The sequence below is a fragment of the Limulus polyphemus genome, unplaced genomic scaffold (assembly GCF_000517525.1).
Source record: "Limulus polyphemus unplaced genomic scaffold, Limulus_polyphemus-2.1.2 Scaffold1962, whole genome shotgun sequence".
Classification (NCBI taxonomy): domain Eukaryota; kingdom Metazoa; phylum Arthropoda; class Merostomata; order Xiphosura; family Limulidae; genus Limulus; species Limulus polyphemus.
The window spans coordinates 26,522-45,131 of record NW_013667572.1 but is presented as its reverse complement, the minus strand read 5'-3'; the positions used below and the strand labels follow the sequence as shown (position 1 = coordinate 45,131).

Genomic DNA, 18,610 nt, shown 5'->3' with positions numbered 1-18,610 from the left:
AAATTTGACGTTGACAGGAATATTGTCTTTACTGGCTAGTTTAGTCCAAGTGTGGATAATTCTTGAGCTGGTTTCAGGAACAAAAGGTAAACTGCAGTGTAATGTACTGTTGTTGGATTTGTTAGTGTCAATTCTGTTCGTGAGTTGAGTTTTATTGTGGGGAATGTTGGAGAGCTTTTCAACTATAGCTGGTGGGAATTTATTGGTGTGAATAAATGAGTGCTTTATGTGATTAATTTCTTTAAAAAAAAACAGCTTTTCAAACGAGAGACAGACGAACGCTCGGACAGATACCACAGTTCGCAATATATATAAAATTTCAGTGAACATTAAAAAAACGAGAGGCTATTCGTACACATCCAAATCAATAGACATCGAGACTATTCGTACGTGCCTATATCGCAAAATCACGCGATCGATTTACAAATTTAAAAGCGAATCAGCAAAAGAATAAATACTTATCGTACTTATCGTAAAGCAGTCATCTCTTGGGGTGCCGAAAACCCTAAAGACTGTTGCAGACAGATATATTGCCAAAGTTAGGTACTACCCATTATCCGAAAATTGGCATACTATCAAGTGTCAAAATTACAGGGAAAAAAAAAACCCGTCAAGATCAACGTCAAGCAGAAAACAAAAATCATCAAAAAAAGTACCAAACCAACGAATGTACTAAAACTCTTTGAACCAAGGTTCTTACCAAGAGTTACATCGTTCCTTACCCAAGTGACTACTTCTTATCCTCTTCTTTCCCTTCTCTCCTAAAATCTTACCTATAGTTCCAATTCCTCTTTCTTTGTCATGCATTTCACCAAAAACCCAGTTTTATCTAGCATTTCCTTGGAGATTGAAGAGAAACTCCTGTCCCAGAACATCCTTGGGGAGAATTCTTTACCCCAAAATTCCTGTTTTCTTACTTTGTTTTGAGAAGTAGTTAGTTTACTGAATGTTACAAAGAACTATGGAGCAAGAAACAATTTGTAAACAATGTCCTTGGATGCTAGTTAAATAGTTTTGCTTTCTATTTGATTAAATTCATTATATATGTTTTTGTATTATTTGAAGAATTTGTCCTATTAGGGTTTACATAAATGTATTTTAATTCTTACGAAAAACATGAAAGTAGTCTAAACTACAATTCGTTGATAATGTAGGTGAGCGTTATATACCATATATGTTCAATAAAATTAATTGAACTGTAGTAGTTTAGGTCGTTAAAAAAGTGCCTTACTAGCCATTTCTAAAGCGTTGACCTTTTGGTCATTTTAGTAGAGCACTCACCTGATATGCGTGAGATCTGGGGTTCAAATGAGAGATGCGGAAACATATCGTGAAAATATTAAATTACCATAAAACCATCAAATAATTGCTTTTTGGGAGATAATATCATTGAACTCTCACCCATTTAATGAATTGATTAGCAAAGCTACGTTAATTGAAATCCACATAGAAGTAAAATGGTGTATTGAACCAGAAAACATTTCCAATGCTGCTGTCACACATATGAATAGCTTTCATGGTGGCCCCCGCGTTCTCTGGACATTACATTTATATTTTTATGGAGGAGGGTGGGTTCATAAAGGACGTAGTTTACTCTAATAAAATTGCGAGTAAGGATGAAATGTGCCAACGCATCGAAAAAGCCTTCATAAAGGTTACTCATGCAAAATTAAAAAAACTGTAGGAGATTGCGCACAAACTGGAGATTTTGTGTGTAACTCATGTGCATATGCTATAAGAAACTTTAAACATTATTCTTGTGCTTGTGTCTATATTAAACAGTTTTCCTTATATGATTTTCCAAATTTCTCAGACGAGCCAAAACTTGTAGTATTGCGAAGATGCTGAAAATTCGAAATTTATGTAATCAAAGGCAAGACACAGGCAACAGTGGTGAATAACGTTTATGGTGCTCAGGTAAGTAAAACGACTTAAAAGAAATACATTTGGGGCTGTAACTCACGATAAAAGTATATATTCTTGATTGACAAGCTCTTGTCTCACTCTGTTTCGTCTCTCTCAATTAAATATAAGAGGTTCACATTGGAAGAAGTATTTGAACATAATTAGACAAAAGAAAGTTATATAAGTTCAAGGGATTTTGTTTGTTTGCAGAATCAATAATTTCATGTAATTACAATATGTCTTGTGTACCCTGTTACGTGAATAAGGCCCGGCATGGCCAGGTGGGTAAGACGCTCGACTCCCACTCTGTGGATCGCGGGTTCGCGCCCCCATCCCACCAAACATGCGCGCCCTTTTAGCCTTTGGGGCGTTATAATGTGTCGGGCAATCCCACTATGCGTTGGTAAAAGAGTAGCCCAAGAGTTGGCGGTGGGTGGTGATGACTAGCAGCCTTCCCTCTAGTCTTACACTGCTAAATTAGAGGATGGTTGGCGTCAGGAAGGGCATCCGGCCGTAAAAACCCTGCCAAAACCGAAATTAGCGACCCCGTATAGATACGGGAAAAAGCTACGGAAGAAGAAGACTTTTACGGGAATCAAGAAAATCTAACTGACTATCTGATCGCTTGGAAAATTCAGTAAAATATGGTAACTAACATACTACTTTTTTCAAGACCATAGTATCAATTAAATAAAGAAAATACAGAATGGGCGTAATAACTTACCTGATTGCTTCCATTTCCATCTTGCTTTTTTAAGTCGTTAGGGAAGGTTCGCTTGCTTTTTTTTTGTTGTTGTTGTTGTTGTTGCTAAGAGCAAAACTGCACAATGGAATATCTGTACTGTGTCCACCACTGGTATCTAAACCCGTTTTTGGTGTTATAAGTTCGCAGACTTACCGTTGAGCCATTGGGGGAGGGGAGTTAAGGAAGGTAAAAACTGACAAAAAGTCTCTCTTGCTGTAATATTTACAGTTAGGAACAAGCATATTACCATCTTAACACTTTTTTTATTTAAACAAGGGTAAAAATGCATGCAATATATTTTATGTTACATGCTAATGAACAGTTCATTATTTCATTTGCGTGCTTAGTGGTTGGTAACGAACATGGCAACTGGCATGTGGCGTGTGACTTAATCAGACTATAGACTTTGATTACTTTTAAAGTAAAAGACAGAAAAATCAAATTTTACGTTTTTGAATCTTTTCAGTATTTATTGTTTTATTTTTTATTCTTCAATAGTCTTTAGTGAATTATATAGCTTTAGTATTTTCAGGGTTCAGTGAAATTTGTTAATCGTCTTTTACAAATTCGTAATTATCGTCATAACTTCTAAAAATAATTCTAACGTTTATACCATTTGTTACCAGACCTTGTAACAAAACATTCGCCAATAATTCCGTGATAAATCTATTTTTTTGCTCCACCTTCAAAACTTGATTCAGGTAATTTTCTCTTTGTTTGTTTTAGAGCAAAGTCTAATTTGCTATGTTCACTGCGGAAACTGAACCCCAGATTTTAGCGTTCTAAGTCTGCAAACTTATCGCTGACCATTTTTGATTTTCTGAGATGCTTTGAAACACACCTTCAACAACTTTAAACAGAAACTCGTGGAAAGAAAAGTTAAAAACAAACGTTTATACATATTAGAATCAATGTAAGCAGTTCATCCTTAACTATAACCATAACAAGAAGCCCTATATTATACCTAACCAAGGGTGGATTAAAGCGGGGGCTATTGGCAAGTATCATAAATTGAATACATGTCGACATTTATTTAATTTCTAAATCTAAATTATCATTTAACTCAGTTTCAGGCTATTCGAAATTATAATACGTTACGCTATAAATTGGAGGCTCGCCTCGTATAAAGTGTAATACGTAACAAGCCCCACTCTGATCTTGCATATTTGCATACAATTTGCAATGCAGATATGCTCGGTCTAAGCAAGGTTAGACCTAGTCAGGCTAATTGATTGATGGGACTCGGCCAATCACAGTTTCTTCACTCCACATTTTCATGACGCATTCAGACACATTCCTTTCTCGCGACTTATGCCCGACATTCCGTTTCTTATCGTATGATCAAGTAGTAGGCCTAGAATATCACTAGACCTAACTTGCTAGACTAGATTGAAGATACCCATGTCTTTCAATTCTTCATTCTTCGAATTTTTATTCAAGGTAAAAGTTAATCATCGCCAATAAGGTAAAGTAGGGCGCTCGACTCGCAATCTGCAAATCGTGAGTTCAAATCCCCTCAAACCGGACGTGCTCGCCATTTCAGCCGTGGGGTAGTTAAAATGTCCCGATCAATCCCACTACTCGTTGGTAAAAAATTAGCCCAAGAGTTGGTGGCGGGTGGTGTTGACTAGCTGCCTTCCCTCCGGTCTAGTACTGTTAAATCCCCCCCCCCCAATGGCACAGCAGTATGCCTGTGGAATTACAACGTTAGAAACCGGGTTTCGATACCCGTGGTGGGCAGAGCACAAATAGCCCATTGGATAATTTTGTGCTTAATTACAAGCAAACAAACACTGTTAAATTAAGGACGGCTAGCACAGGTGCCCTCGTGTAGATTTGCACGAAATTCAAAACAAACCAAAATTATATATTGTATCAATTGTTTGTGTTTTTTGAACATAATTATTACTTGTAGGCCTACATTGGCCCATTTATCGGCTGTAAATAATCTGTTGACAACATGAAAAGCATCATTAGTTAGAAGGCAGAGAACATAAGCCATCCAAGTATAAAATTTGAAAATTTTAAGTTAAGTACCAAAAGTGTTATGCAATCATTTGTTCCAAAACTGTTAGGTAGCTCGTTTTGACATCACTCTCTCTCTCACACACACACGTACACACACACACAAGCGCGCACAAGTATGTGTTTATCTTATCTGTTATACAGAAGGAGGAAGAAAAAAATTAAAGTTGTAGCTAAAACAAGGAAGATAACGGATTTATGGGCTTCGTCCTCTAGTAGTAAAACTCTCGTCAGCCAGGATAGTTGAAACAACAATGTAGACACTAAATCTCCAGATGCTGATGACAATCAACCTCATAATATCAAATCAAGCTATTGCCCTCAACCAGAAAGTGTCAAAAACAAGACTAAAAACTATCATGTAGAGACTACAACCCTCGATGCTGTTGATCATCAACTTCATCAAAATGAATCGAGCCCCTACCAACAGGAGGAAATAAATTTTACGTTCGACACTGAGACATTGACACAAGTTTCTGACGAAATGAAACATTTGTGTGTGTGTGTGTGTGTGCATTGGAGATAAATTACTTTTTGCCAGTACATGGATGCGGATTTCAGTGCATCTAAAAAAAATCTATTTCGGGTATAAATGTCAATGCTCAAAGACCATTTTTTATCTCTTCTATCGAAGTGTAATGTCTTCTGCATTATATACAAATTATTTTAAACAGCAATGGAAACTTCTTTGCTAGCAACAACTGATTACTCTGACTGGAAACATGCTGCAAGGGACTTTAGTTGGCATGAAACAAGCTTACTGTATCAAAGTTGCATCACCAAATTGGTTATTCGTAAAACCAAAAGCAGACAAATTGACAAAACTTTAAAAGAACAGATGGAGTCAGAGAAAAAATACTGGCACCAATTTCTGAAGCGTATTCTCTCAGTCATAAAGTTTGTTTCTATCATCCAGAAGGCTAGCACTCAGAAGAAGTGATGAAGTAGTTGGCTCAGTGCATAGATTGGCAATTACTTAGGATTACTGGAGCTATTGACTGAGTATGATGCATGTCTTGCTGAACACATTGAAAAACGTGCAAATAAGGGAAAAGGACATGTTTCACAATTATCTTCAACCATTTGTGACGAATTCATAGAATTCCTACAAAAAGTAGTTCTCACCACCATTATCCAGGAAATCAAAACATCCAAGTATTACTCAGTGTCTGTTAATTCTACTCCAAACATATACTACACGGATTAACTGAACAGTAACCTTTAGATACACTATAGATGTTGGCCCTGTAGAGAGATTTGTCACCTCCTTACTGATAAGCAATCATACAGGGGCAGAACTTACTAGAGTTCTCATTAATTTCCTTGAAAGGGATGATATAAGATTGCCGTGAGCAGTCTTTCAACAATGCATCCAATATGAGCAGCAAATATGTTGGCATGCAAACCATGATCAAAGAGGAGAATCTCCTAGCTGACTATGTTCCTTGGTGTGCTTATTTGCCTAGTTTGGTTGAATAATGTGTGCTGTGGACTGCTTTACTGAAGCTTGATTATTCATTGCCTTTGTGCAAAACTTTATGCGTTTTTTTTTATTCCAACCGTGGAAGTGTCTAAACGATGTGCTTGAAAAACTACGTTTCCCAATGATAAAGATGTTATCAGACACAAGATAGGGTGCCAATTCAGATGCAACGTGTGCCTTAAAAATAGGGTATAAAGCCATAATGCTTCCTCGCTTCCATTACAGACAATGACTGTTAAAAGCCTTATTTGTGCTTAGAGTCAAGAAACCTTATGCTAAAATTGGAACAGCTAAAAACAGGCATAATAATAGAATTATATAGAGTTAACCTGGAGAAGTTTCACAAAACAAATCGTTCATAACAAACCTCCCTGATGGATGTCAGTACACCTTCTCATCTATTAAAATCTCTCACGACATTCGTGCAGGAGTTACAAGATCCATTTCCGAAATATGAGGAAAGGGGTAAACAATTGTCAGGATGCGAGACATATAAGGTCAAAAGATCAAGGAAACGGAAGAGAATGCGATGTGATGAAAGGGATGCTGAGGACAATGATTTTTCACCCTCTATTTGGTATAAAATTCAGACTTTCTTAACAATAATTGAGAAACTGTCACTTGAACTAGACAACAGAATAGTGGCATATGAAAACGTCAGTTGCAAATTTGGATTTCTATAAAATTTAGAGACCATACCAATAGAGGGCCTCCACAGTATCACAGTAAAGCTGATTAGTACGTATCCTATGGACTTTGGAGAGTTGCACAGAGGTTCAGTTTGCAACCCTCTGTAAGGCAGGGTTCATTGAAAGACCGCCAAAATCCAAAGAACAAAGTTACGCTGAGAATGATATGCAACCAATCTCTAAAATCAATTTTCCTAAACGTCCTGATAATCTTAAGGATGTACCTGTACTTCCTGTCAAGCAGTTTCTCAGGAGAAAGATCATTATCGATGCTAAAAAGGATAAATAACACACTTCGGTCAATGATGTGCCAAGATATACTAAAAGCACTAACACTTTTGTGCATTGTAAATGACTTGTTAGAATCGCTTGAAACCAAACAGATCATAAATGTCTTTGCTACAAAAAGAGTCATTAAGACAGTAATTTAACCAGGTACAGATGTCATGATCTACTACCGCCGCTGGGCATACTATGTGAATATCAGTATGGTCTAAGTGTGTGTGTGAGTGTGTGCATGAATGTGTGAGTTGTTGAGTTCATATGCATGTGGTTTCTTTCTATCTATATACTTTGTTGTCCAAATGCAAATTTTGTCTAGATTAGAGCACCACTTTTCATATTCAAGAAACATCTGATTTTGTTCATTAATTTGTAGATGAGTCTTGCAATTCTATGAGTACTGTTTCCCCATTATCTTCAAAAGAAAACATATCTTGAGGGTTAGGTTTTTTATCCTTTAGTCGCGTTAACGATAGGTCCGATAGAAAAATTTAGCCCTTGGCCCGTCTAACCCTTAGTTCGCCCCCACTTGAAATTGAATGGGATTATTTAAAAGAACTTAAATCCTTAATGGAATTATTGCTATTAAAGCTAATGAAGGCAATGAGTGTTTTTTTTTCAATGAATGAGACTGTTTTGATAAGGTTAATCTCATTTCTTATGTTTATGCCTTATGTGAGAAAAGCCAATCGTATGATTCAGTGCTTCTAAGTAAACAAAAATTCAGACTTCTACTTCGGTTTAAAAGAAAATTATACTTTCATACTACTAGTTTAATACATTCTTTAGCTCATTTCTAACACACTTCACCGTTCAGAAATTACCTTTTTTACCAGCTTAAAATGTTCTCCCACGGGTAGCTTTGAAGTAGAATTCTTATTTTCTAATATTACCTGAAGTGAAGCTATTGATCTGGAAACCAGTCTTGCCTATCAATATCATGCAAGTTTTCGAAGCATCCCTAAAAATACATTGCTTGAAGGATTGTCATTTTACTTTTTACAATGTTTAATGCAAAACATTAATGGTTCGATTTGAGTTCCTCTCTATCTAGCCTTCAGTTTGGCTAATTTATTCTTATGGCATCATTAAAATATTGATTAACAAATTGACCTCCTTTACTTAGGCCCTTGTATTGCATTAGACGTATTGGCGGATTTATAGTTTTAACACTTAATATAAAGTCCGCTTTTAATTTAAATATCTTAATAAGAATCCACCTAGCATTTAATTTGCTGTAAAATTTGAAAGTGTTTGAATATATATTATTTTAAAACTTATTTAATGTACTCAGACTGGCTTTAATCTTATTTGTCAGCCTAAGAAAAGTTACACGGATTATATGCAATTTTTTATAGCTTTGTTTATAATTGTCAAAATATTTTAGTCAAGTTTTAATCTCTAGAGCCTGGCACATTGATTATATTTTACCTTTGTTAACATAAACTTTCGTATATCAAGCAAGTGTTATCAAAAAGTAATTAGTCTTTGCCATTCGTCAATAAGAGTTATTAGAATTTTAGCTCCATTTCCATTATTGAAAATGCCGAATAACTCTAATTTTCTCAGAACATTGAAAATGAATCATTTGTGTTTAAAAATGAACATGGTCAACTTCTTAGCAAAGTGCTCCCACAGATTGGGCATTGATATATTTTACTAGTCAAACAAGAATAGGTAATCTTTGGTACAAGATGAAATATAGAAAGTACAGAAATTATTAATTATCAACATAGGTGTCTTTTAAGCCCAAAAGATACACATCAGATGTCTTCCCCAATGTATTAGTGAGCTTTCACCAGTTTATTCTAAATATTCTATGCGAAAATAACATTAACAATATTTTAGCCCCCGGTGGCTCCGCGGTATCTCTGATGGCTTATCACACTATAAATCGTGAAGCTTTATGATTAACAACAAGCAAATAATCAATATTTTATTTATAGTTGATACTGAACAAAGTTTTCGAATAAAAGAGTTTATTGCAATTAAGACAAAGCGCTCGAATTTAAGTGTGCAGGAGGACTCCTTCAAAGTTGTACTATGGATTTAAATATCTTGTAATTATTTTCCTTTTCTTGGCTCTATTTATTGTTCTGTTTATGTCTGGTAATTTGTATAAGTTCGACACAGTTTCCTTTCCTTTTCATGTCTTTTCTTGTTACTGTTATGCCATATTTCTTCATGTAAACTCTAGTTATGTTATTATTGGCTCTATTTATTGTTCTACTTATGTTTTGTAAATTGTTTATCACTACTGATGCTTACAACTGTGCTGTTTAAACATCTGTAGACTATTGTTTAATTTTAATTGGTGTGTTGTTTACACCTTAAAAATGGTTTGAGAAGGTTCACAACAGTGGGATACGTTTATCTTTATTCCAGAGAAAAAATCTGACATTTGAAGATTATAATATCTTACAATTGTTATTACATTCAGTGTTTTCTCAATGTAAAAGATAAAACGCAAGACATCATATTATAAAGTACAATAAACTTTCTATATTTTTCCTTTCACGATATTCTGTAGCATAAGTGATTTTTTTATTTTTTTTTTTGTCAAAGTTACAAGATGGACTATCTGCACACTGTCCACCTAGGGGAATTGAATCCCGGTTTTCAACATTCTATGCCCATAAACTTACTGCTATCCTACCGGGGAATTGTACAGGAGAGGGAAAACTGGTTTATAGATACATTTTCTAATGTCAGTCTAGATATACCAAGAGACGACTGTGTCTTTAAATTTGAAGCCACGCTCTCTGCTTAGTCATTAAGTCTATATAAGTTCGACATAATTTTCTTTCCTTTTTATATGTCTTTTCTTGCTTCTGTTATGCCATATTCTTTCATGTAAACTCTAGTTATGTTATTACTGTTGAGAATATAAATATGATTTTTTAACCCAAACGCTATAAATAATCAATATAGTATTGGTGAACAGTTAAAAACAGGATGTCCCAAGTTTTCTGTATTGCTCTGTTAATGTTACTAATGCCCCGTGCTTAAACTAAATGAATAATATTCGCATAAACACCATCAGTTAACTTATATATACTTGCTTCGTAATGTAAGACACGACTTTAGAACGAAATACATATTTTTTACCCAACGATAAACATTTACGTCTAAGAGAGAACTAGCATATTAAGTTTGACTCGCTAAATTACAGTTTGAAATGTGGTAGCTCTACCATTTTTACTACATCATAAGATAAAATTTGTAAAATTTTTGTTTATAGCATTCATATACATCCAAATATAGTGTATACAATATATTAAAATTAGTATATCACATCTTAGCTCACTAAGTGTACACCTTAAAATAGATAGTTTAATTACAACGCTAGTGATACCTATGAAAAAAAAATCGAACTTTTGAATTTTAGTATGACCAGTTTTAGAATATAAATAATCATATTTTTAATTTCTTGGATTTGATCAAGTTGACATTAAAATTTTTTTTTGTTTGGATATATTATTTTTCAATATTTGTACTGATAATTTTAGTGTGTTTGATATATTTTATCACTATCTTAAAGACTACTCCAGGAACTTATAAAGTATCTACTTAAAACATACATAATTCACTTTATTTAAAAACTCAAAACTAATAACGGTTACCAAAAAAAACCATACATGCTCACCGCGTACGTGTTTAACTGGAAACAAAATGCAAATTATATAGTTAAATCAAAGTTAAATAATCATAAAAACAAATTTTTAAGAAGAGACTGAAGTTTATGTATGCTGATTAAAAACGAATAAAAACCAACCTGTGAATCCTTCAGAACAAACACATTTAAAACTAGCGACATAATCCACGCATGTGGCACCATACAAACAAGGAGAACTCTGACATTCATTGTAGTTCGTCTGACAGTTGAGTCCAGTAAAGCCATTAACACAGAAACAACGAAATTCGTTGTTTAAGCCAGTCTCCTGACACACACCGTGAAGACAAGGTCTTTGTGAACACGGAGAAGTGAAATTGGTGTTACTAGATATAGTCTGTAGGATCACAAATTTTGTCCCGAAAATTCCTATTACTATGGTAGCTGTAGCTAATAAGAAATAATTTGTTATGTTCCGGGTCATATTGAAAGTTTTATTTTGTTGAAGAAAGCTTGCAACAACATTACCGATATCATTTGATATATACCATTATATTACAGCTGCCACAGGCTATGTTCTGATATTCAATTCTATTTTTACTTCGTTTTTCAATAATATGTCAGTCCGTAGGGAATCCACAACGGAAACACAAATCTATAAGACAAACCTGCTAAAAAATTATATGAATCATAAACAAGTATCAAATGCGTATTTGACATATCATAGTGTTAAATGAATTTAAGAAATTTAGATTAATGAAAACATTATAGAACAACCCAGTAGGACATATTTTAAACAATTATTCTTAACAGTTTGATTTCAAACATTCTTTTTTATTTTTAACAGAACTTACAGTACTTATTGTATAGACTGTACCACTCAGTTTCATAAAATATCTTAAACATGAATCTTATACTTCTCTAATGAAACATATCAAAAGACAAAGGAAGCAAGCACTGAATTATCTTACATATTACACAAAATAATAACACAGTAGTTACTGCATAAACGTCAAATCTACAGTTCGAACCGTGATTTAGAAAGCGCGAAATTGTAACTTACCAATTTTCCTTTAGTTTTTTGCAGCAGAATTGTTTAATTTTTACTGCACTCGCTTAATATAATCATACTGTAACCTATACGACTTGGTTTAAATGTGGTTGTACAAGCCACCGTGGAAAGTTAGCATCTTAGGTTGCCAAGGAAACGAAAGACAACACATGCGCAAATAATATTTCGTAAGGGCAAAACAAACGTGACCTGCGTACGCGAAAAATACGTATAGATTTTGCTTATTTTTTAAATAGCATTTCAGTTCACGAGAATAGAAATAATCAATACAAGGAAGTATTACAATTTATATGAGAAACTAAGTCACACAAACTGGGCGTCGAATGACAGAAGCGGCTTGTAATGTTTTGAAGTATTGTTTTCTCTTTAAACGAGTAGGCTTATTGTAACATATTTTCAGTATTTGAATAATGACATTAAAATCTTATTTTTTTACAATTCTTTGTCTTTAAATTGAAATTTAAGTACTTTAAAGAGTAACTTAATGAGAATTCTAACAAAGTTTTAGAGCAATGTAGGACCAAACAACCCTTGCGTTTTTTGTAACCATGCGTAAATGTTTCTAAGCAAACTTGACGATGTCATTATAAAGTTATCTTCCATTCAACTTAATGATGTTTAGAAAAAGAGCTTTAGCACATGGCTTAAACTTAGGCTTCCTTCTAAAATATTGCAAATGCAAAAGCTATACTGAGAACTCATGTTTGCATATTGGGTTTGTCATCTTTAGATATTACAATTTTGGAAGTAAACTTTGAAGTTTATCTCGAGATATATATAAACACCTTGTTAATTTATACTCTTTTTTATTTTCAAGTTCCAAAGGCTTTGGGAAAGAAAAACATGGTAGCAATGAAAACTTCACTTGTTTCACATTTTTATTTTACACATACTTAGAATTTGAGGATCATGCAAATCATAGACTACATTCAAGCTTCAATTTTGTAAACTCTTGAAATAAACAAATTTGTATGTCTTTATTTCAATTATTTCTCCACAAACATCTTGTGAATATATTTTAGGTCGTAACATTAAATTTTGTTACATGGGGTCTTATGCTTTAATTATTGTTATATAGAAAAGATAATTTATATATATTTGTTATATTTAAGTTTTGTCCATAAAAATTAAAAACATCAAGGAGAGATTATGCAGGCATGATAAATATTATTAAATAATATATTAATCCACATCATTCTGTTTTCTAAACTTTGTGTTTTATATCTATTCTTTCATAGAAATAAAGAATGAAAAATACCATTTATGTTCTCTTTGTTTTGTCTTGGCCATTGCTTATAAATCTATAGAAAATCTTATAAATATTTTTTTCAATTATTATACTGATACTAATTGATATTTGAGTAACAACTTTACTATCTAGTAACCTACCGTTTTATCGCTATATACAGTATTTTCAGAACCGATTTTTATCCCTATGGTAGATCAGAGTGAGTCTGTGGACATGTAATGCTAAAAATTGGGTTTCGATACACACGGTGAGCAGAGCATAGATAGCTCATTGTGTAGCTTTTTGCTTGACAAAAAAAAGAACCGATTTTTATAGAAGGTATCTAAACCTTTATTCTGCTCATCTAATATATTTGATATTTAGGTTAAGTAAAATGAATGATAAATAATCACATTCTTCTAGTCAACATCTAATATCAAAATATTCGGTTCAATACACAATAGAGCACACTTTAATGTAATATGTTAATTTTGTTCCAACTTCAAAACATTCTCAAGTTTTCCAGAAAAACAAATTTCATAAATGGAAGAGTTTATTCAAGTTCAACTATCATTAACATATTTATTACATTTTTTCTCGTGTGTAAGATATAAAATCATTTGGTAGCCTTATACTTTCACCAATAAATCTATCATTAACAAACCTGATTTGATTATGAAAAATTAAAAATGGCATAACCTTTGTCAGCAACAAATCAAGGCATGTGGATAAATATTTCGTGCCTATATCTAATAAAGCTATTGGTCTCCATTTTGTATTATTAGCTTCCTTTCTTTTCTGTTAATTTGATAACACATCGATTCTGCGATATACTTAATTCTTACTTTTCAAATGTCCTATTATAATTATAATTAACCTTCCATTTGTCAAATTTTATTTGTTTATAAAATGCTGCTCGAATGCCAGAGACTTATTATTTTTAAGCAGTTTATTGTTGTTTTAATTACCTTCGCCACCGAAGGTGGACGGATGTTGTGTTTTCACCCCTGTGTGTGTTTGTTGGTGTGTTTGTCAGCAAGATATCTCGAAAACGGGTGAATGGATTTGGAAGAAAGTTGGTATACATTTGGATTATGACCAGACTTAGAAGTCATTAGTTTCGGAGAGTCAAAAACAAAGGTTACGGTCACAGCAAGGTCACGAATAACCAAAAAAACCTTATCTGTTAACGAATAACCAAAAAACCCCTCTCTGTTAACATGGGGATCGATTTTTCACACTACGTTTGCTCCATAACTCAGTCAGAAATGATCAGATTTTCATGAAAACTTGGTGGACATATGCAGAATGTTATTTATCGTTGTCCTGCCATAAATGGTCTGTGTCCGTTAATTACGACGGACATACGGACACATATGTATATTTTTTGAGAGCCGAATATGATAAACGCTGCGTGGCAGAGATATGCACTCTATTGAGTGCCCCTCCAGTTTATTGCTGATTTTACTGCCTTTATGACTTATGGTATTCTGTTTCTCTACTTTATTCTTCCCATAATTCAAATGTATTTGGTATGTCATAGACACATTCTTATTATTCTATTTATTTCCTCGGTGTAATACAAGTTTCACAATTGGGTGATTATTATCATTATTTTATACTACACTACATCTATCAGTATCACTAATTGATACTATTCTACATCTCACCAAAGACGTTTGAATTACATTACTCACTAGTCAAAGGTCCAATCTACTTTTTATAAGCGGTTAAGTACACATTTAAGTGTAGCCACATATTGTATGATTTTTATACCCTTCATATACCAATTAAGTCCAGATATTTCGTAATATTAAATTCTGAAATAGTATTAGTATTCAACTTTGGTTACAATTTCATGCTGCCTCAGGTTGCCTTCAAATTCCTTAAGTCTCACACCTTGTTCGTCGTTGGAACTAGATACTAGATGTACTTCCACAGGGTCCCCGAAGGTGTTCTGTTTCAAGAGTAAATAAAACCAAAATTTATAGTAACAACTATTGTTATTTCTTGCTTTTAAAGTTAATATGTCATGCTGTGTTGTAGCCTACAGAGTGCATAATTCTTCTCGTGATTCATGGCATGCGCACGTTCTACTGACGTCACAACAGTACAAATTACAAAGTTAATCGTCCCTTACGTGACATCATTTTACTGTCTACTGACTGACTGACAGACAACACTGTACTGTATAGTGATGCGAGTGGTTAAAACAGGTGACACCTCCTGGCGACCTTAGACCTCCTTTCGCGGAAATGATTTTTAAAGTTATTTCAACATCATTTCTGTCATATTATTGATCTAGATTTCTGTAATTGTTTGAACATATCAGTAATAGGCTTCAAATGCTCTTTTATACGTTGCTATAAAATCTAAACTCTATTATCAAACAGAATTTGGCCCGGCATGGCCAGGTGGTTAGGGGCGCTCGACTCGCAATCTGCGGGTCGCGGGTTTGAATCTCCATCACACCAAACATGCTCGCCCTTTCAGCCGTGGGGGCGTTTTAATGTTACGGTCAATCCCACTATTCCTTGGTAAAAGAGTAGCCCAAGAGTTGGTGGTGGGTGGTGATGACTAGCTGCCTTCCCTCTAGTCTTACACTGCAAAATTAGGGACGGCTAGCGCAGATAGCCCTCGTGTAGCTTTGCGCGAAATTCATAACACACAAACAAATCAAATAGAAACTATAAGTTTTTATTCTTGTTTAGTAATCTAGTCAATCTATCCAATCACTTTTATTTTACAAACGTTTTAAAAACCTCACTTCCTCATCGTTTAGTTATTTTATGTTATTTGCCCTTCCAAACGTTCAGATTCTTCAATATGTTTTTTTTCCCTTATATTTTCTGAGTATAGTATAAAACTTTCTTTGTGCTGCGCAGTGAAATAAGGTCGGGCGTGGGCTTACGATTAGCGCCTTCCCTATAGTCTATCAGTTCAAAATCAAATAACCCTCTTTTAGTTCTTTGCGAAATTGTCCTTTGTTTATCTCATTTAGGACAGAGATTTACTTAAAGTGAAACTCACTTTTGTAGGACCTCGTGGAACTCACGTATTCACTTTTTCATAAGCAAAGCGCTCCTCATCAATAAATAAGACAAAGTTAATCACATTTCTGGTTTCAACATTATTTGTAGTACATTAAATCCAGTTACTACCATACAAATTTCATAATTTACTATTTCCAAAAACATTTTATAACAGTGTAACTTAATGCACAACAACATAATTGTGTGAAGTTAGTTAATCTCTTGGGCAGAGTACATCAATAAGTACAAATCCAATGCCTTTTGAAACAGGTTCTCAGAACATTATATCGTTTTAAAGAGTTAGTAGAAAATCATCAGCCCAGAAAAACATGTATATTTTGCTACTTGTTGAATCCACTCGTATAAAAGAACATGCCCTGACGAGACATTAGCAGAGTTGATATAGAGTTGATAATGGGCAGCAGTTGAAAATTCCTAGGTGTTTTGAATTTTTGCGAAAAGCTACTTAAGGGCTATCTGTGCTAGCCGTCCCTAATTCTAAACTGATCGATTATAGAGAAGGCAGCTAGTCAATAGCACTTGCCGCCAACTCTTGGACTACTTTTATCTAACAGGATAGTGAGATTTTACTGTCACCCTTTCAACCCACTCACGGCCCTTAAGTGCGGAGAGTGATTTTTATGTCTGTTGTTTGTTTGTTTTTTGCAGTAAAAGGACACAAGCCATGGACCCACAGATCCACAGTCAACACTCTAACCACTGGACCACACTCGACTCTTTATGTCTTTTTTATTTAATAGTTTACAGATGCCGACAGTGATTCTCGCAGTTAGGATAAGTATTGAATAACGGGCACAGTTTGCTTGTCTGCTAGCTAATTAGTGTATAGACCTAAAATAATATTGTTTTTGTAACTGGATTAATTTTTAAAATCAAAAGCTTAAAGAATTGTCAGTTTAGTGAGATTGAAATTGAAGAGAATACATCTTTTTCCGTCCGTCAAGAGTATTATAAGCCACAAATCGTTATTTACCATACCGAAAATAACAGTACAAAAACCATCGCCTCGTCTAGCTCAAGAGGAAACATTCTAAAGTTATAGCCCAGCAATGATTACTAAGAGTTTAGTGTTATAACTTCACATGGTTCGATCTACTTTGCTTCTGAAATTTACGAAAATGACTTCTCTAACAAATTCATTTGTATTTGTTGATTCTATAACTTTAAAATGCTTTGAAAGGTGATATCACATTTGAAACCCATCAGATTTTTAGAATCTGATATGCTCCTTTCTAAGTGTATTAAGATTTCAGAATCTACAAATACATATTTTATCCTATGTATATTTTCTAGTATCATGAACATATTTCCAAATGAACAATACGGATTCAAGTCCGAAATGTATACCCTTTTATTTCGAAATATTGGCATTTTAGATGTATCTATGCTCAAATACATACACTAACATGGAAATGTATTCTCTTCAGATCTATTAGTTGAATTATTTAAAACGATACTATAAACATACAATCTCTTTATATCCAACACTGTCCACTTTTGATTGATCAGTTTGGTACGAACAACTTCAAACAGATTTACAAAACTACCGAGGACTTCAAAACACTATAGCGCATTTTAAACCCGAGGCCAAACAACAAATTCTCCATCTCTAGTATTATTCTCAGACAAAACGTATCATATTTTACTACAGGTAATCAATACACATCTCACCACATCAACAACAAAACCTACCGCTTCAACAGGTTTGTGAAAGACCTTAGTAAATCAAAATCCTGATCTTGCCTTCTTTAGCCGCATAAACATTGCACCATTTACTAATCATAATCCTCTTTACCTTGGCTTGTAATTCGAATACTTTACTTTTAATAAAATCCTCCAGACTAAAAATATGTCTGTAACACAAACAATAAAACATACCTTTATCATTCAGACTAAAAGGTCCTATCATAGTAGAAACAGAGACATTCATTGTTTACGATACACGATATTAAACTGTTGAAAACGTTTCCTTGGAACTATTAAATACATAAAAGCTTCTGTGAAAAGACTGTTAATATTACCAACAAAGAAATTTTTAGCTTTATACCTATTTACAATCTAACCCCTAACGAACAACAGGCTCTTAGTAAATTTATACACAAAACTGAAACCTCTTTTTCTAAAAACCAACTATCAAATTCAATACATCTTCAGACAACATTGAATCAAAAATGTCATTCAGGAAAACACTGTTGTAAAGGGTTTCAACTATCATAACGAAGAACGATTCCCACCTCTTACAACTATATCACCTACTATAATTTCTGAGCATTTAAAATAATGAAAGAGGAACACACACACCAAATAATCTAAAATAACCTTCTGAATCCAACAAATCCATTAATAACACTAGTAATCATATTGAAAATCAAACTTTACCAGCCTATTTAAATATCACTATTTGATGCCCAAATCAGATTTCTAAGGAAAGATCTAACTTTTTGACCCATAAGCAAGTTTGGTAACAAACCTGAATTTCCTCCAGACCTTCAGGAATTCTCTTGAAAATTAGACT

The 18,610-nt window shown here is 33.8% G+C and overlaps 1 protein-coding gene across 1 annotated transcript in view; it reads right to left on the bottom strand.

Moving 5' to 3' along the window:
* LOC106465497 (protein eyes shut homolog) overlaps window positions 1-11,226 on the bottom strand; it is a 164,851-nt gene extending 153,625 nt beyond the window's left edge. Inside the window, exon 1 of the mRNA XM_022393410.1 lies at window positions 10,905-11,226. Coding sequence (XP_022249118.1) covers window positions 10,905-11,226 — 322 coding nt within the window. The remainder of the gene's footprint in view (window positions 1-10,904) is intronic.
* Between the last annotated feature and the right edge of the window lie 7,384 nt (window positions 11,227-18,610).